General features: G+C 41.5%; 1 protein-coding gene across 1 annotated transcript in view; it reads right to left on the reverse strand.

The window, feature by feature from the left end:
- The window catches only part of LOC122564396 (uncharacterized), a 111,464-nt gene that overhangs the window by 56,522 nt on the left and 27,903 nt on the right, over positions 1 to 27,039 (reverse strand). The window contains exon 3 of the mRNA XM_087978436.1: positions 10,188 to 10,329. Coding sequence (XP_087834562.1) covers positions 10,188 to 10,329 — 142 coding nt within the window. The remainder of the gene's footprint in view (positions 1 to 10,187; positions 10,330 to 27,039) is intronic.

Raw genomic sequence — 27,039 nt, forward strand, 5'->3', positions numbered from 1 at the left:
TATTTGGAACAAATTACACAAATAGAGTTTAAAGATATAATATTATAGCCATTACAGAGATATGTCACAAAGAGATCAAAGCTGGAAGCTAAACATTCAGGGATATGTGACTTTTCGAAAGGTTCGGGAAGAAGGAACGGTTGGAATGGTAGCTTTGTTAGGTATGATATCAAGAAATGATCTTGATTGGAAAATGCAAAATCCATATGGGTGGGACAAGAAACAAGAAGGGTAAAATCATTGGTGAAAGTAATCTATAGGCCTCTAAAGCGACTATATTGTTGGACAGAGAATAAATGGGAAAATAATGAGGGCATGTAAAGAAGGCAGTATACTTCATGGGTGACTTTAATCTTCATGTAAATTGGAAAAATCAAACTGGCAGAGGTAGCAATGAGGAAGAATTCATAGAGTATATTCAGAGCAATTTTCCAGAACAATATATTGTGTATTCAACCAGGGATCTGGTGATGTATACTGAGGTAGGTTTAATAAATGACCTCAGTGTAAAAGATCACCTGGGAAACAGTGACCATAACCTTTTTGACTGATAACTGAATGATGTTTATGGACTAAAAGGCATGGCAAAACATGTTTTGTTAGCCTGTAATTTCTGAGTGAGGCAGCAATGTTCAAAAAAAAATTCAAGGTAGAGATTCTGTAAACAACAAAGTAGGCACAGACTGAGTGAGTGCTCAGAAAGCAAACTAATATGCCTGAAATGCACCCTGTTCCAATGTATGAGATGGGTGTGTGTTCCTACATACCGGGCAGCCTGACAGCAGCATTACAATAAACGTTGTTGATGAGGTCCGATGTCCACTATTGAAGTATAGAACTGTAATATGTATGAGATGTGCCATGATGATATGATTAGATTAGATTAGCTACCAGCCTCCACGAATGGAAGGTACAGATGGTCAATACCCAAAAGCTTGGCCTGAGATGTTTGGGAATGTTGGCCAAGATTGATGCCTTAAGAAGATGTCGATGGGTTGTAGCCACTGGATAACTGCTCTGTTTTTTGTACTGGGAATTGTCACCACCTAGTTTCTTTCTGCTGCCTTGAAAAATAGCAATCTGTTTTTGAATTAGGCAAGAATAATGCTATGTTAATGCATGCAAACGGACCCATGAACCACACACTAGCAAGATTCTCCTATAGCTGTTAAAACGTGTGCGCAAAATTTGGCCTTTTTTGACGTTGGTAATCTCATTACTTAATTCTTTCCATATTTTCCCAACTGCCTTGCTGTTGCTGATGTTATTTAATGTCTGGGAATATTCAGCCTCCTGTCTGTTAACCAATGCCAGCTCATGCCAGTATATTATCACCAATCCCATGTGTTTTGATTTTTGCACACAAACATCTTACATAAGACTTTATCAAAAGCTTTCTGAAAATCCAAATATATCACATTTACTGATTATCCTTATTAATTCTACTAATTACAAAAAAAAACTCAAGTTGGTTTCTCTTTCATAAATCCATGTTGACTTAGTATAATAGACTCCAGCATGTTGGGCTAACCGATCTATAATTGCCAGTTTTCTTCTTATTTTTGTTTAAAAGGTTTAACCATTTGCTACCCTCCAATATGCAAGAATGGTTTCAGAAATTACATAACTCTGGAAGGTGACCACCAACACATCTGCTACTTCAATGACCACTTCCTTTTGCACTCTGGAATAGTGATTTATAAAGCCATGGGAGTTTAATAACTTCCAGTTTCATTAATTTTTCCAACTCTTTTAACCTAATCTCCTTTAACTTCTCATGACCAATTGACCCTTGCTTCCCTTGCATATTTGGGAAGTTATTTGTGTTTACTGTGAAGACAGCTAAAGTAGTTGTTAATTGTTCTGCCATTTCCTTGTTCTCCATTATCAGTCTCCTATTTCAGATTGTAAGAGGTCTGCATTTGTCTTCAGTAATCATTTTCTTTTAATATAGCCACAGAAGCTCTTATAGTCTTCTTTTAAGTTCACTCTCATGCTCTACTTTTTCCCTCTTCAGCAACCATGCGGTCCACCTTTGTTGAACTTTTAAACTGATCCCAGTTCTCAGGCTTGTTACTTTTTCTGGTAACTTTATATGATTCCTCTTTGGTTCTAATATTATTGTTAACTATTTTGTCTGCCATGATAGGATTACTTTTCCTCTTGTTTTCTTTCACCTATATATTCAGACATATATGTTACACTGTTCTTGGAACTATTAATTATTGTCTATTCACTGCTTTTTAATTTAGCTATGCAGTCTATTGCAGTAAATTCACACCTTCGTAGATCCCTTTGTTTGGGATCCTCCTTTTTGATTGGATTCCTTCACTTTCTATCCCAATCAAAAAGTCAATCACATAGTGGTCACTTTATTCCCAAAGGACCTCTCAAAATAGATAATTAATTAAGGCCTCCTTATCACACAAAACCAAACCTAGAATACCCTGTTCCCCAATTGGTCCTCAACATACTGATCTAAAACAAAACTTGACAACAATCTCAGAATTCATCTGCCATAATATCATTGCTACAGTGGCTTGCCCTGTCTCTTTGTAAATTAAAATCACGTACCTTACCAGGGCTGTTTTTGAAACCTATAGACTGCTTCCATCATACGTTCCATCCCTTGTTGATAGTTCTGACTAGACTGATTTTATGTTTAGATTTTCTGCACCCAATATTCTTTCTCACTATTGCATTGAATTTACTTCTCACTAACAATGCAACACCACCTCCTTTTCCTTTGTCGTGCGTCCTTCCTAAAGATGGAATACTCCTGGGTATTCAGTTCCCAGCCTTAGTTACCCTGCTGTCAAGACTTTGTATTAACAACCATATTGTACTGATTTACAACTTTGTGTGCTGTCAACTCTTCTGCCTTATTGTTAATGATTTGTGCATTTAGATGGAGCACTTTTTGACTATCTGACATTTTATACTTGCGTTTATATTCCAGCCCTATTTGCTCTATTTCTTGTTTTCTGTATTTTGTTTTCTACCTTTCATTTCCCTCACTCTTGTCTCCTCACTCAGGTTCCTGATCCCTGCCACCCTAACATGCTCTTCCCCCACAGTACTAGTGAATGTCCCTGAAAAAGTGTCAGTTCCAGGAACCCTGCCTGATGTTTCTTTTTGTCTCACTGTCTTTGAGATCTGATATCAGTTCATGTACCAGTTCCAACGATAGCTTTCTCGTGGCAGGCGTTGAACCTGCGCACTCTTAGCTGTGCATGAACCATTTCCCTAAAAGAAGAAATCTATTGTACCAGTTTCTTTTGCAAGTGCTTATATGAAACTCAAAAGTTAATGCTGAGTAAATGAAGTCCATGATTTCACGGGTATTTTTCAATTCATAGTTCTGTTTCATTAGATTTTATTGAAAGATTTCTGTACATTTTCACATTATTCACTTTTGCTTAGTTACTGAAAGTTGTCGATGTTTTCCATACCTTCTAAGTACAATGTAGTTTTAAAACTCTCAGATTGCAGTCCATTTAACAGATGATCTGCTTTCTCGTGCCTCCATGATGATAGTGAATGGACGCCCGACTCTGGCCTCAATGTTTCCCCTGCTCGAGAGCAGTGGCTAGAAGGGATGCTGAGACATGAGATAAGTGTGAGAATCTTCATTGATGCTTCAGAACTGAGACTCAAAATAGGGGAGTCAATGCTGAAATTAATAGGGGAGTCAATGTTGTCTTGAGGTGATAAACCAGAGCATTTGTTCCAACTTTAAAATTTAGGGCTATTTTAATAACTTTGGAGTTAGTGCACTAACTTTTCAATACTAAACAACATCTTGAAATATATTCCCATCTTAGAAAAATGTTTAACTACAGGCACCACCACTCTTACTGACAGCAACAAATGGAAACTCAGCTTAACAGCATAAATAATTATGATCCAGTGATGAGAAAAAAATCCACACTGGTTTAATTTAATCAGAAAACAAAATGCAATAATATTTGAAGGAAAGCAAAAACTGTGTATTTCGTCAGCAGTTTTATTTGGGTTTAAGGATTGGTTAAAATATCGACTATGTTCCTTTTACAGCCAGTTTTATGAAATTAACATTGAATTCCTTGAGCAGGGACCCATTATCTTCGAGGTTTAAACAACAATCTGCAGCCCTGGTGTAACTGGAATGGTCGTAGAAAATATGGACTTAAACCAATTAACCCAACTGAAGAGGGATTGGCCAGCATCCACAGTGTGCTGTTCCACAAAGACCCTTTTCTCTGGACTACTACAAAGTCTACTAAGCCAGCCACATGTCCTTTCAGGAACTCATTCTAGACATTGGCAAATTTGTGGAAAACCTGAATACTTGGTGGGATTATTGTGTGCGAGCCAAGCGGACACATTCCAACCAGGTAGAGAAACCTATTCTGGTGAAACATGGTTTGCAATCATATTAAAGATACTCAATACCCCGTCCAATGAAGGCAAGTATACCATATGCCTTTTTGACCACTCTGTACACCTGTGCAGCCACATTGGGGTACAATGGACCTAAACTCCCACATTTATCAACATTTCCCAAGGCTCTTCCGTTTATAGTATAGTTTGCTCTAGATTTAGGCTTCCCAAAATGCATCCACTCATATTTGCCTGGATTGAACTCTATCTGCCACTTCGCCGCCCAAGTCTCCAGTCTACCTATATTCTCCGGTATTCTTTGACAGTCCCCTATGCTTTCTGCTACTCCACCAATCTTTGTGTCATATACAAATTTACAGATCAGACTAATAATGCCCTCTTCCAGATCATTTATGTATATCACAAACAACAGTGGCCCCAGCACTGATCCCTGTGGAACACCACTGGTCACCTTTCTCCATTTCGAGAAACTCCCTTCAACTACTACTCTCTGTCTCCTGTTGCTCAATCAGTTCTTTATCCACCTCGCTAGAATACCCTGCACACCATGTGACTTCGCTTTCTCCATTAGTTTACCATGGGGAACCTTATCAAATGCCTTACTAAAGTCCATGTATATCTACAGCCCTTCCTTCATCTATCAACTTGGTCACTTCCTCAAAGAACTCTCTATTAAGTTGGTAAGGCATGATCTCCCCCGCACAAAACCATGTTGCCTCTCACTGATAAGCTCATTCTTTTCCAAATATAAATAGATTTTATCCCTCAGTACCTTCTCCAGCAACATTTCCACCACTAAAGTCAGGCTCATTGGTTTGTAGTTACTTGGAATATGCGTACTGTCCTTCTTATACAGGGGACAACATTAGCAACCCTCCAGTCCTCTGGCACCTCACCTGTGTTTAAGGATGCCACAAAGATATCTGTCAGGACCCCAGCTATTTCCTCTCTCGCCTCCCTCAACAACCTGGGAGAGATCCCATCTGGTTCTGGGGATTTGTCCAACTTAGTATTCTTTAGCCTACCCAACACATCTTCTCTCCTTATGTCAGCATGATCCAGAGTAAACAAACTTCTATTTCTAATCTCAATATTCATCACCTCCCGCTCCTCAGTGAACACTGATGCAAAGTAATCATTCAGAATCTCACCCATTTTCTCAGGTTCGACACACAACCTTCCTTCCTTATCCTTTAGTGGACCAATTCTTTCTCTAATTACCCTCTTGCTTCTTTTATATGAATAAAAGGCCTTGGGATTCTCCTTAATTCTGCTCGCTAAAGTTATTTCATGACCCCCTTTAGCCTGCTTGATTCCTCACGTAAGATTGGTCCTGCTCTCCCGATATTCCTCCAAGGCCCATTCTGTTCATAAGACCATAAGACCATAAGACATAGGAGTGGAAGTAAGGCCATTCGGCCCATCGAGTCCACTCCGCCTTTCAATCATGGCTGATGCGCATTTCAGCTCCACTTACCAGCGTTCTCCCTGTAGCCCTTAATTCCTCTAGACAACAAGAATCTATCAATCTCGGCCTTGAAGACATTTAGCGTCCCGGCTTCCACTGCACTCCGTGGCACTGAATTCCACAGGCCCACCACTCTCTGGCTGAAGAAATGTCTCCGCATTTCTGTTCTGAAATGACCCCCTCTAATTCTAAGGCTGTGTCCACGGGTCCTAGTCTCCTCGTCTACCGGAAACAATTTCCTAGCATCCACCTTTTCCAAGCCATGTATTATTTTGTACGTCTCTATTAAGTCTCCCCTTAATCTTCTCAACTCCAACGAATACAATCCCAGTATCCTCAGCCGTTCCTCATATGTTAGACCTGTCATTCCAGGGATCATCCGTGTGAATCTCCGCTGGACACGTTCCAGTGCCAGTATGTCCTTCCCGAGGTGTGGGGACCAAAACTGGACATAGTACTCCAAATGGGGCCTAACCAGAGCTTTATAAAGTCTTAGTAGTACATCTCTGCTTTTATATTCCAACCCTCTTGAGATAAGAGACAACATTGCATTCGCTTTCTTAATCACGGACTCAACCTGCATGTTTACCTTTAGAGAATCCTCGACTAGCACTCCCAGATCCCTTTGTGCTTTGGCTTTATTAATTTTCTCACCATTTAGAAAGTAGTCTATGCTTTTATTCTTTTTGCCAAAGTGCAAGACCTCGCACTTGCTCACGTTAAATTCCATCAGCCATTTCCTGGACCACTCTCCCAACCTGTCTAGATCCTTCTGTAGCCTCCCCACACCTCTCAGTACTACCTGCTTGTCCACCTAACTTCGTATCATCGGCAAACTTCGCTAGAATGCCCCCGGTTCCCTCATCCAAATCATTAATATATAATGCAAACAGCTGTGGCCCCAGTACCGAACCCTGCGGGACACCACTCGTCACCGGCTGCCAATCTGAAAAAGAACCTTTTACCCCAACTCTCTGCCTTCTGTTAGACAGCCAATCCTCAATCCATCCCAGCAGCTCACCTCGAACACCATGGGCCCTCACCTTGCTCAGCAGCCTCCCGTGTGGCACCTTATCAAAGGCCTTTTGAAAGTCTAGATAGACCACATCCACTGGGTTTCCCTGGTCTAACCTACTTGTTACCTCTTCAAAAAATTCCAACAGGTTTGTCAGGCATGACCTCCCTTTACTAAATCCATGTTGACTTGTTCTAATCAGACTCTGCTCTTCCAAGAATTTAGAAACCTCATCCTTAATGATGGATTCTAGAATTTTACGAACAACCGAGGTTAAGCTGATTGGCCTATAATTTTCCATCTTTTGCCTTGATCCTTTCTTGAACAAGGGGGTTACAACAGCCATCTTCCAATCATCCGGGACCTTTCCTGACTCCAGTGACTCTTGAAAGATCTCAACCAATGCCTCTGCTATTTCCTCAGCCACCTCTCTCAGAACTCTAGGGTGTATCCCATCGGGGCCAGGAGATTTATCAATTTTAAGACTTTTTAACTTTTCTAGCACTATCACTTTCGTAATGGCAACCATACTCAACTCAGCCCCGTGACACCCTTTAATTTTTGGGATATTACTCATGTCTTCCACTGTGAAAACTGACGCAAAGTACTTGTTAAGTTCTCCTGGTATTTCCTTATCTCCCATCACTAGGCTTCCTGCATCAGTTTGAAGTGGCCCAATGTCTACTTTTGCCTGTCGTTTGTTTCTTATGTACTGAAAGAAACTTTTACTATTATTTCTAATATTACTGGCTAGCCTACCTTCATATTTGATCCTCTCATTTCTTATTACACTCTTTGTTGTCCTCTGTTTGCTTTTGTATCCTTCCCAATCTTCTGATTTCCCACTGTTCTTAGCCACTTTATAGGATCTCTCTTTTTCTTTAATACATTTCCTGACTTCCTTTGTCAGCCAAGGTTGTCTAGTCCCTCCCCGGTTAATCTTTCTTTTCTTGGGAATGAACCTCTGTACAGTGTCCTCAATTATACCTACAAACTCCTGCCATTTTTGCTCTACTGTCTTCCCGGTTAGCCTCTGCTTCCAGTCTATTTTAGTCAGTTCCTCTCTCATGCCCTCATAATTACCTTTATTCAACTGTAACACCATTACATCCGATTTTGCCTTCTCCCCCTTTCAAACTCCAGACTGAACTCTACCATATTATGGTCGCTACTTCCTAAGGGTTCCCTTACTTTAAGATCTTTTATAGAGTCTGGTTCATTGCAAAGCACTAGGTCCAGAATAGCTTGCTCTCTTGTGGGCTCCATGACAAGCTGTTCCAAAAAGCCATCCTGTAAGCATTCCATGAATTCCCTTTCTTTAGATCCACTAGCAACATTATTTACCCAGTCCACCTGCATATTGAAGTCTCCCATGATCAATGTTAGCTTGCCTTTCTGACATGCCTTCTCTATTTCCCGGTACATGTTGCGTCCCTGGTCCTGACCACTGTTAGGAGGTCTATACTCAACTCCAATTATGTTTTTTGTGCCTTTGTGGTTCCTCAATTCCACCCACACAGACTCCACATCATCCGACGCTATGTCATTCAATACCATAGATTTAATTTTGTTCTTAACTAACAAGGCAACCCCACCCCTTCTGCCCACCTCTCTGTCTTTTCGATAAGTTGAAAAACCATGGAGGTTTAACTGCCAGTCCTGACCTCCCTGTAACCAAGTCTCTGTGATGCCTACTACATCATAATCATTCACTATTATCTGTGCCATTAGTTCATCGGCTTTGTTATGAATGCTACGAGCATTCAGGTAAAGTGCCTTAATGCTAACTTCCTTATCATTAGAGATGTTGGAAGTCATATGTCCTAAGTTATCCTTGCTTTTTACTGCATTCTCAGTCTGCCTCAATTTTAAATCCGCCTGGAAACATGCTATCCTGCTGCTTATCTTGCCATTTACCTCCATACTCCCTGTCGCTTTCACTTTCCCTTCCTCCCAACTCAGAAGTTTAAAGTCCTACTGACCTATTTATCCTCTTCGCTAGAACATTGGTACCTGATCGGTTCAGGTGGAGACCGTCCCAACGGTACAGATCCCCCCTGTTCCAAAACTGATGCCAATGCCCATGAAGTGGAATCCCTCTTTCCCACACCAATCCCTTAGCCACGTGTTTACTTGCCTAATTTTCTTGTCCCTATGCCAATTGGCACGTGGCTCGGGCAGTAATCCGGAGATTATGACCCTTGAGGACCTGTGCTTCAATTTCCTGCCTAGTGCTTCGTAATGCCCAAACAGGTCCTCCACCCTAGTCTTGCCTATGTTGTTGGTACCAACGTGGACCACAACAACTGGATCCTCCCCCTCCCGCTCCAATATCCTTTCAAGCCGGTCGGAGATGTCTCGCACCCTGGCACCGGGCAGGCAACACACCATGCGAGACTCCCGATCCGGCTTGCAAAGGATACTATCTGTCCCCCTAATTATAGAATCCCCTATAACCACTACTTGTCTATTAGCTCCCCCCTCTTGAATGGCCTTCTGCACCATGGTGCCTTGGTCAGTTGGCTCATCCTGTCCAGAGCCCTTTTCCTCATCCGAACAGGGAGCAAGAATCTCGTACCTGTTGGACAAGGTCAAGGGCTGAGGCTCCTCCACTCCTGAACTCTGGTTCCCCCTACCTGCCTCACTTACAGTCACACTCTTTTGTGCCTGATCACTAGCTGAATGTGAATTACTTAATCTCCCAGGTGTGACTGCCTCCTGAAACAAAGCATCCAGGTAACTCTCCCCCTCCCGGATGTGCCGCAATGTTTGAAGCTCAGATTCCAGATCATCAACTCTGATCCGGAGTTCTTCCAGCAACCAACACTTGCTGCAGATGTGGTCACTGCCGTTCACAATGGGATCAGCCAGCTCCCACATCATACAGCAACAGCACATCACCTGCCCAGCCATCTCTGCTTAGTTAGTTAATTACTTACTTTGTACAAGTATGAGTTAGAATACCTTCTGATACCTCTCTGCTATAGTTTGTTTTACCCTAAATAAGGACTTGATGTATACACACACAAAAAAAACGAAGTAAATTTTTAACTAGTCCCTGGTAAAGAAATAAAAATCCTTACCTTAAAAGAAAAAGCAGAGTAGTTAAGAAGGTTAGAGGACGAGGGTGGGTGGGAGATACTACAGGTGTAGAATCTCGGGTTTAGCCGCCTTCCTGACTTATATACTCACTTTTCCTTCCCGGCTGCCCCTCTGCTTGCCGTCACTTCCTCTGCTGCTCCCGCTCTTTCTGTGGAGAGAGAGTAAAAAAACACACCGCTGCCCGCTACAGGTAAGCAATTTTAAAACAAATTGTCTTACCTTTGCTGTAGTCTCCCGGGTTCGCTTTTACTTCGACGCTGCTCCCACTCAAATCCAGATGCCTGGATCTTATGTACACATCCCTTTTCCTCTTGGCTAGGCACATGATTTCTCCTGTCATCCACAGATCGCACGATTTCTCCTGTCATCCACAGAATAACATATTCATGGAGTAAAGGTATAAGATTTTTGTTTCTACAACCTTGAATGGTTGCAATCATGTCACCAGTGGGTGGCCTTCCTTTGCAGGAAATTATAGCACAGAAACAGGTCATTAGTCACAACTGGTCGATGTTGGCATTTATGCTTTACCTGAGCCGATTTCTAATTCTATCATCATATTCTTCTCTGATTAAAAAAAACCTTTAGGTGAAAGAAGGTGTCCTTTTGAATTATTAAAAGTTGGTATGAAATACTGTAAATGTACACATGCATTAAATGTCATTTTTTTGGTACTGTTGACAGACCTATCAAAAGGGCATATATCTGAAAGATTCCATTACCAAGTTAGTTCTGTGCAACTGACATACCCCTGAAAGCTTCTACTACCAGATTAATTCTGTGCTACTGATTTCATAACTATCCATTATCACAATTGGGCACTAGCCATTTCACCATTTGATTGAGCACTCCAGAGGCTAAAGACTACTTGAAATGGGACGGTGAATTTCACAGCGTGTAGTTATATAGGATTATGCATGTGCAAGAAATGTTTATTGGTATCAGGTACTATATTATTGAAGGAATATTGACATATAATATGGGTTTCTGTGAATGAGTGTTTTTCATTATAGTGAATTCTGAAAACAAACTCCAACCTTTAGTTTATTCCATTTCTGCATGCACTCAAATCTTTCCATGGTGGACACTGGGTGAGTTGGTGTGGTAGATGTAAGGGAAAAGGGTGATGTCTAAGGGCTTTGGTTGCGAGACTTGACATAAACTGGCACCGGGCCTACAAAGAAAAATAGGAGCTGAATACAGAGGCATGAATTGGCATGAAGCGTAGATGGGAACATGATTAGATAATGTTTGAAATAGATGGCTTCGGGAGTTGTGTGAGAGATGAAGGATGTGTTAAAATTCAATATATTAATATCTGCCCATATTGCATCTGAACTTTGCATCATCTGCCCTTGGTCTCAGATTGACTGGCCTGACTGGCGGAGTAATAGTTCAGTTTACCTCAGTTGGCTGAACAGCTAGTTTGAAGGAGAAAATGAGGACTGCAGATTCTGGACAGCTGGTTTGTAATGCAGAGTGACATCAACAGTGTAGGTTCAGTTTCCACACCAACTGAGGTTACCATGAAGAATTCTCCCTCTCCATCTATTCCCTTTTCTGAGGCATGGTGACACTCTGGTTAAACCACTGCCAATTATCTCTCGATGACAAGACAGCAGGCCTATGGTCTGATAAGATTATGGTGACTTTACCTTTCTGGAATTTGATTTATTATTCATCTCTTTCTGCTATTTTGTGACCTATACTATACAACCTGCAGTGTAATAGCTCTGGTATTATTCTTTAACTTTAGTCTTATAGACTATATCTTTGATTACTCATGTATGCCATTCCTCTGATATTTTAAGTGTTTTGATTAATACTGCCACTCCCCTCTTTTATTTCCTGTCCCTAACTTCAATTAAGACCACGTAGCCATGAATATATAGTTCCCACTCCATCTATGTAAACTAGATTTGCGATTGTCACTGTATCATAGCCACAAGTAGTAACCCAAATGCTTTCAAGTCACCAACCTTACTAACCACACTACAAGCATTTCCACATATGCATTTCAAACCTATCTTAAACTGCCTTGTATTTGGTTCTCATGCTATCTCTTCTATTTCTGAACTGTTCTTCACTTTAGTGCTGTTTGTTTAACCTAACGCTCTGAGCACCATGTTTGTCCTCTCTCATGATTCTTTATGATGCCCATTTTGCTGCTAGATTATTTAATACTGTATTCTTCCTTGACAGTTTTTAGCTTTCCTGTAAAGACCTTAAAGCCAGATCTGCGAAGATTCTACCTGTCTACTTTGAATGGGTCTGCCTTGCCTGAGAATTAGACCCTGTATTATTTCTCTTTTATTAACTTCTATACCATCTGTACTTATTATTGCATGACACTGAGCATAATAAAAAAAAGTTAAGATTTGAGGCTCCCAGTCAGATTTCCTACCTAGGTCCTGAAACTCTGCCTGCAGTATTTCAGCACTCTTTCTTCTTGCATTATTGATTCACAAATTGACCATGACTGCAGACCTGTTTCTTTCTCTCTTTACTCCTCTCCCACGCAATAAAATGTTCGGCACCATTTCAGTGATGGAGGATTCTCTTACAATCCCACTGAAAATAGGGTCAGAACATAAGTAGGGTGGCTGCTGGAGTGTGGGAGAGTAAGGCAGAAAATGGATTCAAACTGAGATCTCTAAAGGGCTACCTAATAACCTCCAAGTCTTTGGAATGTTGTTGTAGATAATCCAAATTCTCCAGTCGTCCACCTTTTCATTCAGCATTCTAAGTCTTCCAAGTGATGAATAAAGGTGTTCATAAAGTTGTATAGCACGGAAACAGACGCTTTGGTCCAACTCGTCCATGCTGACCAGATATCCTAAATTAACCTAATCCCATTTGGCCCACATCTCTCAAACCCTTGCTATTCATTTATCCATCCAGATGCCTTTTAAATATAGTAATTATACCAGCCTCCAACACTTCCTCTGACAGCTCATTCTACACACGCACCACCCTCCGTGTGAAAATGTTGGCCCAATGATCCCTTTTAAATCTTTCCCCTCTGTCCTTAAACTTATGCCCTCTAATTTTGGACTCCCTTAGCCTGGGAGAAAGACCTTGTCTATTCAGTCTATCCATGCCCCTCATGATTTGAAAAACTTCTATAAGGTCACCCCTCAGCCTCCGATGCTAGGGTAAATAGTCTCAGCCTATGCAGCCTATAGCTCAAACCCTCCAATCCTGGCAACATCCTTTAAACACAGATGATGGAGGGAAGGTCATTGCTGAAGTAGATGAAGATGATTGGACGAAGATTTCCCAGGCACAACTGCAACCATCTTCCTTGGTACCAGGTATAACTCAAATCACTGGAGAGTTTTCCACAGATTGCCATTGACTCTAGTTTTGCTTAGGGTCCTTGATGCCACACTTGATCAAATTCAGTCTTGATGTCAAGAGCAGTCACTCACAGTTCACCTCTGGAATCAGCTCTTTTCTCCATTTTTGAACCAAGGCTGTAATGAGGTCAAGAGGTAAGTGGCCTTGACAGAACCCAAACTCAAGTGACAATGAGCACGTCATTGCTACTGTTGATGACATTTTCTATCACTTTACTGATGATTCAGAGTAGACTGGTGGCGCAGTGGTTGGGTGTACAGGGAATACCTGCATAACTTTCCGTATTTAGGAGAAAGTGAGGACTGCAGATGCTGGAGATCAGAGTCAGAAAGTGTGGTGCTGGAAAAGCATAGTAGTCCTTGAATGTCCATGGTGGAGTGGGAGAGGGAGTTGATTGGTGCATGTGTCCCAGAAGTATTCTCTGAAATGTTCAGCAAGTTGGCGTCCTGTCTCCCCAATGGAGAGGACACCACATCGAGAGCAACGGACACAGTAGATGAGGTGCTTAGAGGTGCAGGAAAATCTCTGCCGAATGTGGAAGGATCTTTTGGGGCCTTGGATAGAGGTGAAGGAAGGTGTGGGCACTGGTTTTACACCTCTTGCAGTGGCAAGGGAAGGTGTTGGGAGTGGAGGGTGGGTTGGTGGGGAGCGTGGACCTAATGAAGGAGTCGTGGAGGGAATGGTCTCTGTGGAATGCTGAGAGGCTGGGGAGGAAAATATATCTCTGTTGGTTGGGTCTGACTGTAGGTGGTGGAAATGGCAGAGGATGCTGCATTGTATCTGGAGGTTGATGGGGTGGAAGGTGAGGACTGGAGGGTTTTGTCCTTTTTGCGGTTGGAAGGTGGGTACAAGGGCAGGGGTGCAAGAAGTGGAGGAGATACGCTGGAGGGCATTGTTGACCACGTGAGAGGGGAAGTTGCAGTCCTTGAAGTAGGAAGCTATCTGGGATATCCTGGAGTGGAATTGGTCCTCCCTATTGCTGTATCTACTTTACCCACGGAATCCATAATTTTGGAAATTCCCATGTTCTTGTTGCTCCTCCACCCTCTTCATTCAGTGGTCTGAGTTACTCTGACCTATATGAGGAAACCTCACTCCCGCTCACCTTCTGGAGTTCCCAGTTTCCTTCTATTCACTGTGAGATCCCACTTTACTATCTATAATTACTGCCTATTACTGTTATCAGTCCCTTGGTGACTCAGAGTAGTGATGCCCGTCCCCAGATTTGAATTATTGGCTTTCCCCTGAGCACTGTCTCCAGCCCTCTCACTGTCATTGAGGAAACCACAATGACTGACTTGGTAGATGAGCCCCAACTGATTACAGTTCAACCCACTGACTGTTGTCTGTGCAGCATTTCTACTGATATACCAGTTTTCCCTATATTGGTGCTACTAGAATGACTGTGACACATCCTCTGGGCTGTAAGGATGCTTATTCCTGGACTGACATAGGGCCAAGTGCCTGACTGATGTTGGCCAACTCCTTGCTGTTAATTTGACTGACTATAGTGGTACCTTCTGACTGCAGTTCCCCATTACTCCACTAAGGACTGGTTACCTTTGAATTTCACACATGGCCATTTGATTGAAACAGAAGCAGTGTTTGCCCCTGTAGACTGCAGGTGTGAATTTGTCTCAGCACAGTGCTGTAGAGTTACATCTTAACCCCCTTGTGAGTCCATTGCTCCCTCTCGTTACAAGCTGCCTGCTTCTCCCTGTGCTTTAAAAAGCAAGGAAAACCACAAATACTAGCATACTGTAACTGAGTAAAGAAGATTCTGTTCACTAAAAAGTAATGCAAGCCACTAAGACAGTCGCAGCATCCAAGTAAGTGTAAAGTGAATGAGTGCTAAGGTAGCAAGCTAAGAACAATAAGATATACCTCATGCAGATTTTTTTTCGTTCATAGGCTGTAGGCATCACTGGCTGGGCCAGCATTTATTTTCCATCCCTAGTTGCCCTTGACAAGGTGGCAGTGAGCTGCCTTCTTATATTGTTATAGACTCAATGCTGTTAGGAAGGAACTCCAGGATTTTGACATAACAACACTGAAGGAATGGTGATATATTTCCAAGTTAGGATGGTGAGTGACTTAGAATGGGGTTTGCAGTTGGTGGTGTTTCCATAAATCTACTGTGCTTATCCTTTATAGATGTTGTTGGTCATGGATTTAGAAGATGCAATCCAAGGAGCCTTGAAATTTCTGCAGTACATCTTATAGCTGGTATATACTGCTGCTAGTGAGTGTTGGCAATGAGAGTAAATCAAGAAGACTGCTTTGTCGTCAAGTGTGGTGTCAAGTGTGGTGGAATGTACTCATCCAAGCAAGTGGCAGGTATTCCATCATACTCCTGATTTGTGATTTATAGATGGTGGACAGGCATTGGGGAGTCAGTCTCCTGAGTCACTTGCTGCATGACTCTTAGCCTTCGACCTGTTCTTGTAGCCACTGTATTTATCAAGCACGTCTCGTTCAGTTTCTAGTCAATGGTAACCCCGAGGTTCTTGATAGTGGGAATTTGGTGATGGTAATGCCATTGAAAGTCAAGGAGCATATTCTATCTTGTTGGAGATGGATATTGCCAGGCACTTGTGTGGCGTGAATGTGACTTGATACTTGTCGATGTATACCTGGATATTGTCCAGGTCTTGCTGCATTTGATCGTGTACTGTTTCAGTATCTGAGTCGTCGCAAATGTTGCTGAATATTTTGCAGTTATCGGTTATCACCTATCTCTGACCTTATGATTGGGGAAATGTCATTGAAGATGGTTGGGTCAAGGACATTAATCTGTGGAACTCCTGCACAAATATCCTGTTGGAGATGACTGACCTCCAACAACCTCAACTATCTTCCAGCATGCCTGATATGACATCAATCAGTGGAGAGACTCTCCCTGACTAAATTGCACTTCAGCTCTGCTGCGGCTCCTTGATCCCATATTCAGACAAATGCAGGTTTGATGTCATGGGTAGAGTGAGAGTCACTCTCACCTCTAGAATTTATATCTTTTTTCCATGTTTGAACTAAGGCTATAATGCGGTCAGAAGTTGAGTGATGTTGGCAGAACCCAAACAGAGCATCAGTGAGCAGGATATTGCTAAATACATGCTGCTTGATAACACTGTTGATGACTTTCCATCACTTTATTGATGATTGAGATGAGACAACACTGATGGGTAGTAGTTGGTTGGATTGGTTTTCTACATTAAAGTAAAAGTAAGAGCTGTGGATGCTGGAGTTTTGAAACAAAAACAGGAATTGCTTGAGGAACTCAACAGGTCTGGCAACATCTGTGGGAAGAAAGCAGTTAACATTTTGAGTCCAGTAACTTCATCAGGACTTCAAGTTTCTCCAGCAATTTGTTTTTGTTTCAATTTTCTACATTGTTGGATAGATGTCAGTGTTATTTCCGTACTGGAACAGCTTAATTTGGACACAACAAGTTCTGCAGTCTTCAGTACTATTGCTAGAAAATTGTCGGGAGCCATAGCCTTTGTAGTACTCAATGTCTCCAGCTGATTCTTGATATCACATGAAACAAATCCAATTAGCTGAAGACTGGTATTTGTGATGTTGGGGACGTCTGGAGAAGGCCACGATCGAACATCCCCTTGGCACTAAAGGCTGCAGGTTTTTGTGAAGGCTTTAGATTTAACTTCTCACTGATGATCGGGTTCCCTGATTGTTCAGGAGAGGGAATGTCTGTGGAGACTCCTCCTCCTACGAGTTAATTGTTCACCACCAATCAAGATTAGATGTGGCAGGAATGCACAGTTTAGGTCTGATCTGTTGGTTGTGGAATCACTTATCTCTGCTTTTGCTTGCTCATTTTGCTGTTTTGTATAGAAGTAGTTCTGTTTTTTAGCTTAACCAGGTTGATGCCTCATTTTTAGGTTTGTCTGGTGCTGCTCCTGGCATGCTTTCCTGCAGTCTTCATTTAACCAGGGTTGATGCCTTCGCTTGATGGTACTGATAGAGTGGGAGATATGCCAGACCATGAAGCTGCAAATTGTGCTTGAGTTCAGTTCCTGTGCTGATGATCCACAGTGCTTCTTGGATACCTAATCTTGAGTTGCTAGATCTGCTCAAAGTCTGTCTATTACTGCCGTGGACAGATGCATGTATGACAGGCAGATCAGTGAAGATGAATCAAGTGTATTTTTAACTCTTGTTTGTTCCTTCACCACCTGACTTAAACCCAGTCTAGCAGATGTGTCCAGCAGCTTGGAAAGGAGTGGTGCTTGTGAGTTATGCTTGGTAGTGGATAATGAAGTACCACACCTAGAGGACATTCTAAATCCTTTCATCCAAGTGATTTTCAACAATGGAGGAGTGCTAATTCATTAGCCAAAGTGGGGATGTAGGACATACCCAGAGATGGCAATGGTGATTGTGGATGTTATGTGTATGGTATGGTTCCATGAGTATGACTGTCAGGCTGTTTCCTGAGTAGTCAGAGAGATAGCTCTCCCAATTTTGGCATTAGACTCTAGGTTTAGTAAATTAGGACTTTTCAGGTTCCACAGAGCTGTGTTTGCCATTGTCTGGGCTGAAATGGTGAGAGAGTTTGACAGAAAGCAACTGTGGCAATGTGGTGAGGCTGGTGGTTTGTGTACAAAATGTTGAGGATGACAGTGACCGTTGAACAAAGAGGGACATTGTGAAGAATCAGTTGGATGATGGCAGGATGGGCATTTAGCAAGTTCTGCCTATCAGCTACCTGCACTAATCCACACCAGGAAATTGTACCATTTAGTTTCTCAGTGAAGAGGAGAATTGGGATGGTATATAAATCAGGCAAGGTGAAGTTTAATAGAATGTAAATACACGGAAATAGGGTCGCTGCCATTCAATGGCTAGATTCTGAAGTCAGCATTCAAGGCTTAAGGGAATATTATAAATTGTTTTCTTGATGTCAAGATTGATTTTCTTTTCCATTCTCCATATTTTCTCATCTTTCTCACCATTGCCACACCACTAAGTAGAAATTCCACCATTATTCCACATTTTTTCAATGGTAGTTGCATGGCAAAAGGACACATTGACACAGTGACAACATAATCAAGGCAGTTTTATGAAGTTTTTTTTCATTTTTAAAGATGGCACAGAGGAACCGTGGGTCTCAGTTGTGCCAGATAAAAAAGGAGGTGGCAAACAAACAGGAGTCTGATTGCTGCCTACCTCCAGCTATCATCCGCATGGTCCGCCAAGTGTGCCAGGCTTTCGATCCAGCAGAGAAATAAGCCATCTCAACAGGAAAGGAAAAACAGAAATAGGTCATCTGATCCAACGTAGTTCCAGCTGATGTTTGTACTTCACTCAATTGAACCTTTTCCGGAAGCTATGTTACTGAGGACTGGAAACTATCATCCAGCTGTAAAATTCAGTACCCCATGAAGTACCAAAGATGAAGTAGATAGCAAGCACTACTGGACCCTGAAGTAATTTTGGAAAAAAATTGCCAACCTTAAATTTTCTCAAGGGCTGGGTTTTGATTTTTCATCATGTAGTGAACTGGTTATCCATATTGCCCTTGACCTTGTATGCTAAGATTTTCACTATTACTAATAAGCTTCTTGCATGACCAATTGAAATTTGTTTTTGGAAATTCATACAAATCACATGCACTGCATTACCATTATCAAGAAGTTCAATCTCATTAGTTGAACATGATTTGCCCTTAACACGTTTGTGCTGGCTTTTATGAAGTAATCCACATTTTCCAAATGGCTGTTACTTTTGCCTCCGATTATTCTTTCCACAAAATTTCTCATGATTGTGGTTAAATTGACTGACCTTTAATTACTGGACACATCCTTACATTATGTTGATTTATTACACAGATTTCTAATGATGGGACACTCTCATAAAGATACTGAAACAGCTAATGATGGGACACTCTCATATAGAAGGTCTCCACTTTCACTCTTTATACTGTTAGAAAGCAGCCAGTTTGTCAGTTGGATAGGCAAACAACCATCTAGCTAATCAGTCAGTCAGTCAACCTTGTATGTATTATAATAGTAATCCAAGTAAGCATATGACCCACAATTTATCTGCAAGTCTAAGAGGTCTGGTTAGTTGTTAATAAACTTGAAGATAACTGTCTCAGTAAGAATCCAACATTGTGATATTTGTTACATGGACCAAGGTATAGAAAACCACACCTCATGACTTTTTTTTAAACCAAAGTATAATATTTGCAGGTCTCCATTCCACAGGCACTATCTCTGTATCTAAGGAGATTTAAGGCCAGAGCTATCAGTTTACAGCCTTACCTCCCTCAGTATCCTTGGACATGCCCAGACCTGGTGACTTCACAATTTTAAGGACCACCAGATATTGTCTATCAATTTTTAGCCCATTTCAACATTAATTACTACTTCTTCTCAGACTTTGATCTCATCTTCTTACTTTGTAAAGGAAATGCTGGCATTTCTGTCAAGCTCTCTGTCTCCATGCACAAATCTTCTTCGTCCCTAATAAAGTATGCATTGTTTTAGTTTCCTTTTGGTATTGATATTCCAGTGAAAGACTTTGGATTCTGTTTCATTTTTTGCTTTGCCTCTGAACTAATCAACCTATATCTTAATTGTATTTTAAAACTCGCACCTACCATACATCCTTTATCTGTATCATTTTAATTTCTATTTAATCCAGGCTGGTCCAGTTTTATTTGTCTTATCTTTCCACATCACAGGAACTTACAACAAACTTTTTATGAACTGGCACCTCGGGAACCAGGAGTGTACTGGTTGATAAAATATTCAGGAGAACCAAAGTGTCCACATAAACAATGTAAACAAAACACTATGTAATAGAAATGTAATGTAGGGTGTATGCACATAACTGTTATAGTTTATTTACACCATAAATTACTGAAGTAATAATCCAACTTTGTCTTAAATAAAACTTATTGCTAGAGAGTCTTCTCGCTCGCACCATCAGCTGACTACTTGGACACCAGTTGGGGAGAAATTAACTTGAAATTGAATAGAACTGTTGATACTTTGTGTAACCATTTGATGGAACAGGTTTATTTACAGTGAGGTAAATACATTTAAAAACTATAATAAGTGGATAGAATAATAGATTAAATTTAGTGATCATTGAGATATATACTTTTTGAGAATTTATAAAGGTGCCAGTTAAAACAAAGTTTACTCCACTTCATTTGCACCCTTCCTTTTTCTGCTTTAAAGATAGCTCATTCTTCAGTAATTGTTCTGGCTGCCAATTCTCAAGTCTATTTGATCTATTCTCACTGACACAGAAATTGATTTTCCCCATTAATTATATTTTATTCCTTGTTTATTTCCATATTTAACCTAAACTATATTATATAATAATCACTGTTGCCTGAACATTCTGCAAATGACACTTGATCCAGTTACCTCATATTGTTTTCAAGAACCAGATGCCTCCTTCCTTGTTTGACTGCAAATATTCAGGTCCAAAATACTTGCCTGAACACACTCCAAAAAATATTTATTTCCACAGTCCCTGTATCATTTGCCCTTTGCTATTACAATGCTAACCTAACATTAGGACAATTAAAGTCCCCCTTTATAATTGTGATTGCACTTTCCAAGGGAGCATTGCACTCACATGTGCAAAACTGAATTAACACTTGATGGTCAGAAAATGTTAATAATGTTTTTGTATTATTTCCACAATTTATTGGCGATACTTACATCATCTAACCATCTTTCTTCCTTCCTTTCTGTAAAGAACAAATGGAAAAGTAGATGTGAATTTAAAGTTTCATTAAATAGGTGAGGGGGCTAGGCATGTAGAATTAGTTAGTTCTGTTGTCTAGATCATAGAGTCCCACTAGTATGGAAGCCGGCAATATGGCCCATCGAATCCACACCAACCTTCTGAACAGCATTCCATCTAATCTCTGCAATCCTACATTTCCCATGGCTAATCCTCCGAGTCTGTACCATTCCTGGACACTGTTGGCAGATTAGCATGGCCAATCCACCTAACCTGCACATGTTTCGAATGTGGTAGGAAACCAGAGCACCAGAGGAAACCCAAACAAACAAGGAGGGAATATGCATACTCCGCATAGACTGTTGCCCGAGGTTGGAATTGAACCCAGGTCTCTGATGCTATGAGGCAGCAATCCTAACCACTGAGCCTCTGCGCTGTCCGAGATGACTACAGTGGAGTGGAGAATAAAACCAGCAGTATAGATTCAATCCCTACACCACTGTGGTAGTTCATTGAAGCCTATTTCCACACCTTGCCATATGCTCGTGGAATGGTTACAGTCAAGCAATACCAAACCAATTCTCTTTTTAATGGAGAGAGATGCCTTTGTTTCTTTGTGATCCATGGCTCCTTGCATATATAAATTATGTTTAATGTTCCACACATATATTTAAATCGTTTGAGAGTTTTCCCAAAGACTTCTTTCTAACATTATCTTTCTCTTTTCAATAAACTATGTGATGTTACAAATGTAACTGCGCATGCATAGATGGATCACAGCAGCCTTTTTACAATGATGGTACCCATCTCTACTGGGTGCACACATTCTATATAACTACTGTTGCACTTCTAATTTCCCATCAATATTGTTCAACCTTTGTTTTGAAGCAGGGGTGTTATTTCTGACATTTAAGATTGAATCATGCAAAGGACATCATATTTCTCTAATGAGTGTTATCTATGGTAATTTCTTTAGTTATCTAATAAGGTCCAAAAGTGCACCATGCATCATGTAAATTATGTGCTGACTAGTTATGACCATATTGGTCAACTGGTGTACACTGAGGCCAGTTCATTTGTTAACCTTCTCAATATGTTTCCTTTTTATTGTCATAATTGCTTAAATTTAGGGCTGATTTTTAAGCAGAAAAATTAACAATATTTGTTCTTTACCTACAGTTACAGAATGCCAGGTGCCTCTGAGCCACATTTCAGGAACTATTGCAGTCGTGTGATAGTGTATTTGTTTATAGCAAGGATATTATTTATCATCTTTCTAAAATTAAGTAAGTGCTGATCCTATTGAAACATCAATGGTAGAATTAATAACTTAATCATTTTGGCTACTCTATTTGATTTGTATATCCTTCCCATTTTACCAATGTAACATTTCAAACATTGATGTATACAGGCTTCCTCACCCATTAAATCTTTGCCCATTAAACATTTCCCTTAAGCTGATCACATTATAGCTGAATTGTTTCTATTTATAGTTAAAAAGTGCTGGTGAGTGAATTTCATGATATAATTTTCACCATAACACAATGAGCAATCTTCCATTTTTCACCTCATTAATTATGTCAGAATGATGTTAAGTGCATTACTCTGTGAACCTTTGGCAATCGAGGTGGAAGGTCACACCATTTCAGGGACCTTCCAGCTTGCAAGCGTTTGCTGTTATATTTAATCCCAGATGCAGACCACTTCAAATGCTGTTCGCCAGGATCAACCCCTCACACTATTGTGCTGTCCATCAAACTCTGACCAAATATTGCAGAAGAAAACTCCCCACTTCCGGACGAAGGATCTTAAGTCATTGTTATACCGGGTGATAGAAAGAAATGTAATTCCTCTCTTTGGCTGACTGCAGAAAGTGGCCATGCCATTTGACCAGTCAGCCTGGATAGAGAAAGCACCACAGATCAGTGCTGTTTCCAGCATGAAAAGGGACAGCCAGCAGTAACATAAGTCAGTGATCATCTACAGTTCATAAGGTTAAGTGATGCCATTCCACTCTATGCTACCTCATACTAATAGGGTCATTACTCATTCTAATTCTGCCAGTGCGCACACATCTCATCGAAGCTGGTGGACTAGAATCCTCAACATTGCATGCATCACATCCACTCAAGGGATCTCCCCCACTTCATTCTGTACAACTACTCATTATTCATGCTTTTTGCGCTTATTACACACTCAGTGACACCTCATCTTCTCCCCGCTCATATATTTTCTCCATCTGCTCTTGTGTTAACTTACATCATTCTGAAACCCTCTCTTTGTCTTATTGCAGGATAAATAGGTCCACCGCTGAGCCAAGAGGACCAAGACAGGCAGGGGGTAGCAGACATTCAGCTCCTCACTCCCTATGAGAAGTGGAGCTAGCTGCAGAAAAACAGGTCCACTCATGCTGATGATTGACACCACCGACTCACTAATTCAGTAAGCTCCTTTTCGATAAGTTTCACTTCCGTTACCCCCAGTGCTCGTTCATATTCTGTCCAAGTTTCAGTCCCTCTTTTCCATCTAATTCCCTTTCTTCACATATGTAGTCGCTAGCAGCACCTGAGGAACATCCAGAAGAGGTCACAGCCTGTACCCATCTTTCATTTGCAGCTTTGAAGGAAATGCAGTTAAATCCTCTGAGGATGCACTGGGAAGGCATTTACCTGAAGCTTCTACCAAGAGATGTTCATCTTAATGGGTACACTATCCAGATCCAGCTCGGGTATAGTCTAGTAAGCCCAAGCCTCCATGTCTCTGTAAGCGGTTGAAAAGAAAAGCCAATATTGCTGGCACACAGAGGTTTGCCAAGTAACCAGATAACTGCTCAGCCCCAGAAAGAGGATAATTTGATGATCTTAGCCAAAATGCACATACATATGCAGGAACATTAGGCAGCTGTGCCAGAGGCAGTTGATAGGCTGGAATGAAAGATGGAGGAGTTTTCTAATTCCTTCACTACTGTGATGACTTCAGCATGTGAATACAAGATTGTCTTCATGGAAAGAGGGGCAGCCACGCTGAGATAGACAAATCCAATGGGATGTTCAGTGAGTGCAGAATAGATGTTCAAACCTGCACACTCTTTTTCTACCATGGGTTCTCAGTGTCAACAGTGAGGTAAAAGGGACATGAGAGACCTTGCCTTCTCTCCACGTACTCCCACCTCTCAGAAAAGCAGAATGGTGCAAGTAGGCACACACAGAGAGGAGTAGTGACAAAGAAGGTACCCTTGAAGCTACTTCTTATGATACTCCAAAGGTGCTGTGCCACTCTGATCGCAAACCTTGCAGTATTGTAAGCCGAGGAGGGTGAATCGGCTTCTAGGCAGAAGGATCTCAGTGGGTGTAGACTCGAGGCCTAATGGTACAAGGAGACGAATCATCAAGTCTTTCAACTCAACAGGTAAACTAAGGGCAGGCTCTTTCCATTCCAACTGTAAAAGTAGGGCCACCACTTAGAATGTAGAAGGGGAGAGAAGGAGAAGAAAAACTGCTGAGGGAACATAGGTAACCCAGATAGCTTTATTTTATTCACTCGTGGAACATGAGCATCTCTGGCTGGCCAGCATTCATTGCCATCCCTAGTTACCCTTGAGAAGGTAGTGTTGAGCTGTCATCTTGAAATGTTGCAGTCCACATGCTGTAGCTAGACCCATAATGCGTTTAGGGTGGGAATTTCAGGATCTTGACTGAGCAGCAGTGAAGGAGCAGTGATATACTTCCAAGTCAGGATGGTGTGTGACTTGGAGGGGAACTTGCAGGTGATGGTGTATCCATGTATCTGCTGTCTTTGTCCTTCTAGATGGAAGCTGTTGTGGGTTTGGAGTGTGCTAAGGATCTTCAGTGAATTTCTTCTGTGGATCTTGTTTCAGTATCTGAAGAGTCACAAATGGTGCTGAATTTCGTGCAATCATTGACAAATATTCTCGCTTCTGACCTTATAATGAAGGGAAGATCTTTGTTGAAGCAGCTAATGATATTTGAGCCTGGGACACTGAGGAATCCCTGCAAAGTTGTCCTGTAGCTGAGATGACTGATCTTCAACAATTACAACCATTAGTGGGTGGCACGGTGGCACAGTGGTTAGCACTGCTGCCTCACAGCGCCAGAGACCCAGGTTCAATTCCCGCCTCAGGCGACTGACTGTGTGGAGTTTGCACGTTCTCCCCGTGGCTGCGTGGGTTTCCTCCGGGTGCTCCGGTTTCCTCCCACAGTCCAAAGATATGCAGGTAAGGTGAATTAGCCATGCTAAATTGCCCGTAGTGTTAGGTAAGGGGTAAATGTAGGGGTATGGGTGAGTTGCACTTCGGCGGGTCGGTGTGGACTTGTTGGGCTGAAGGGCCTGTTTCCACACTGTAACATAATCTAATCTAATAACGTAATCTAATCTAATCCTATGCGCCAGGTATAACTCCAACCAGCTGAAAATTCACCCATTTCTCATTACTACTAGTTTTGCCAGGATGCCTTGATGCCACTTTTGCTTTAATGTGACCTTGATGTCAAGGGCTACCACTTTCACTTCACCTCTGGAATTAAGTTCTTTTTTAATCCATGTTTGAGCCAAGGCTGTCATGAGGTCAGAAGCTGAGTGACCCTGGCAAAACCCAAACTCAGTGCTAGTGAGCATGTTACACCATTGCAAATAACCAATACATTTTCACCTTCACTGTGACAATGTCTGCTGCAATATTATTATTGATATAGGACTTTTTGGATGACTCACACCTAAATGAGAGATGATGAGACTTTTCACATAACAAGGATTTAAGAAATTGCAATTGCCACCCATGGCTTATATCTTTCAAGCAACTGAGTCTTTGACTACAGAAAGCCTCATGTCAGAGATCCTTGATTCATAATATGGAGAACTGTAACATTTGGATGGCACTGAAGCCAAGAGCAATGTCAAGAATTCCAGAGCAAGATAAAAGCAGTGTCCAGAGTGGATTTACATAATCAATGATGATCTCACCCATCTCCTCATATGTTTTTCCTGCATAAATATTTCAAGAAAATCATGTGAAATTAAAGGTTGGGAGATGTATAGTGGGCAGCTAGGCTAGGTGGATTAGACATGGAAAATGCAGGGCTTCAAGGATAGGGTCGGGCGGGGGCGGGGGATGGGGGTGGGGGGATGAGTCCAGGTGGGATACTCTTAGGAGAATTGATGTGGACTCGTTTGGCCCTACGCCTGTTTCCATGCTGGAGGGGTTTAATGATTCTATACCCATGGATATGGCCTTGACCTCCCAGATATTTACCATTTCAATAAACCACCTCGTTCCCTTGCTAACATTTCTGTCATTGGCACGTCACAGACTTCGAATGAAGCTTAATACAGGCGGGAGGTAAAATACCTCATTTCCCACTTGGGCACTTTAATTTCTAGGACTTATTATTGAGTTCTATAACTCCAGAGGATGACCGCTGTACTCTTTTTTTCACATTTCCACCTTACCCTGGCTATGCCTTGTTAGCTTTGCTCACAGCAGAGTTCATAAGAACCACAGATGGAGACATTTTCTCCTTTTCACAGATAACATCTGTTTTACAGATCGATGTCCCTTCTACTAGCCTTTATCATTCACTCTGGGCACACTCACCACATGCTCTTCCTGCCTCTTTGTCATTAACAGAAAAAACAAATTTTTTATTCCGAAGAAGCATCATACCAGACTCAAAATGGTAATTCTGTTTCTCTCTCCAATGTGATGAGAGTGAGGACAAATCTAGAAAGGTCAAGTTCTGAGTCAGACAGAGCTGCTGTCATGCTCTGCTCTTTGTTTGGAGCACCACTGCTCTTGGTTGCCTGGAACTGTGGTGCAATGGGTATCTCGTGGTTCCTGACTGGAGGTTGGGTTTCACTGAGCCCTTGTGATGTCCAGTATTCCTGTCTTTCTCCCTGTGGTGTTATGTCTCTTTTTCTGGGTGAGATTTGTTTCAGTGCTCCTGCTGGACGATGTCACATTTCTGTTCTT

Source organism: Chiloscyllium plagiosum, unplaced genomic scaffold (assembly GCF_037043375.1).
Source record: "Chiloscyllium plagiosum isolate Xiang-an unplaced genomic scaffold, Cpla_swu_hap1 HiC_scaffold_34, whole genome shotgun sequence".
NCBI classification, from domain to species: domain Eukaryota; kingdom Metazoa; phylum Chordata; class Chondrichthyes; order Orectolobiformes; family Hemiscylliidae; genus Chiloscyllium; species Chiloscyllium plagiosum.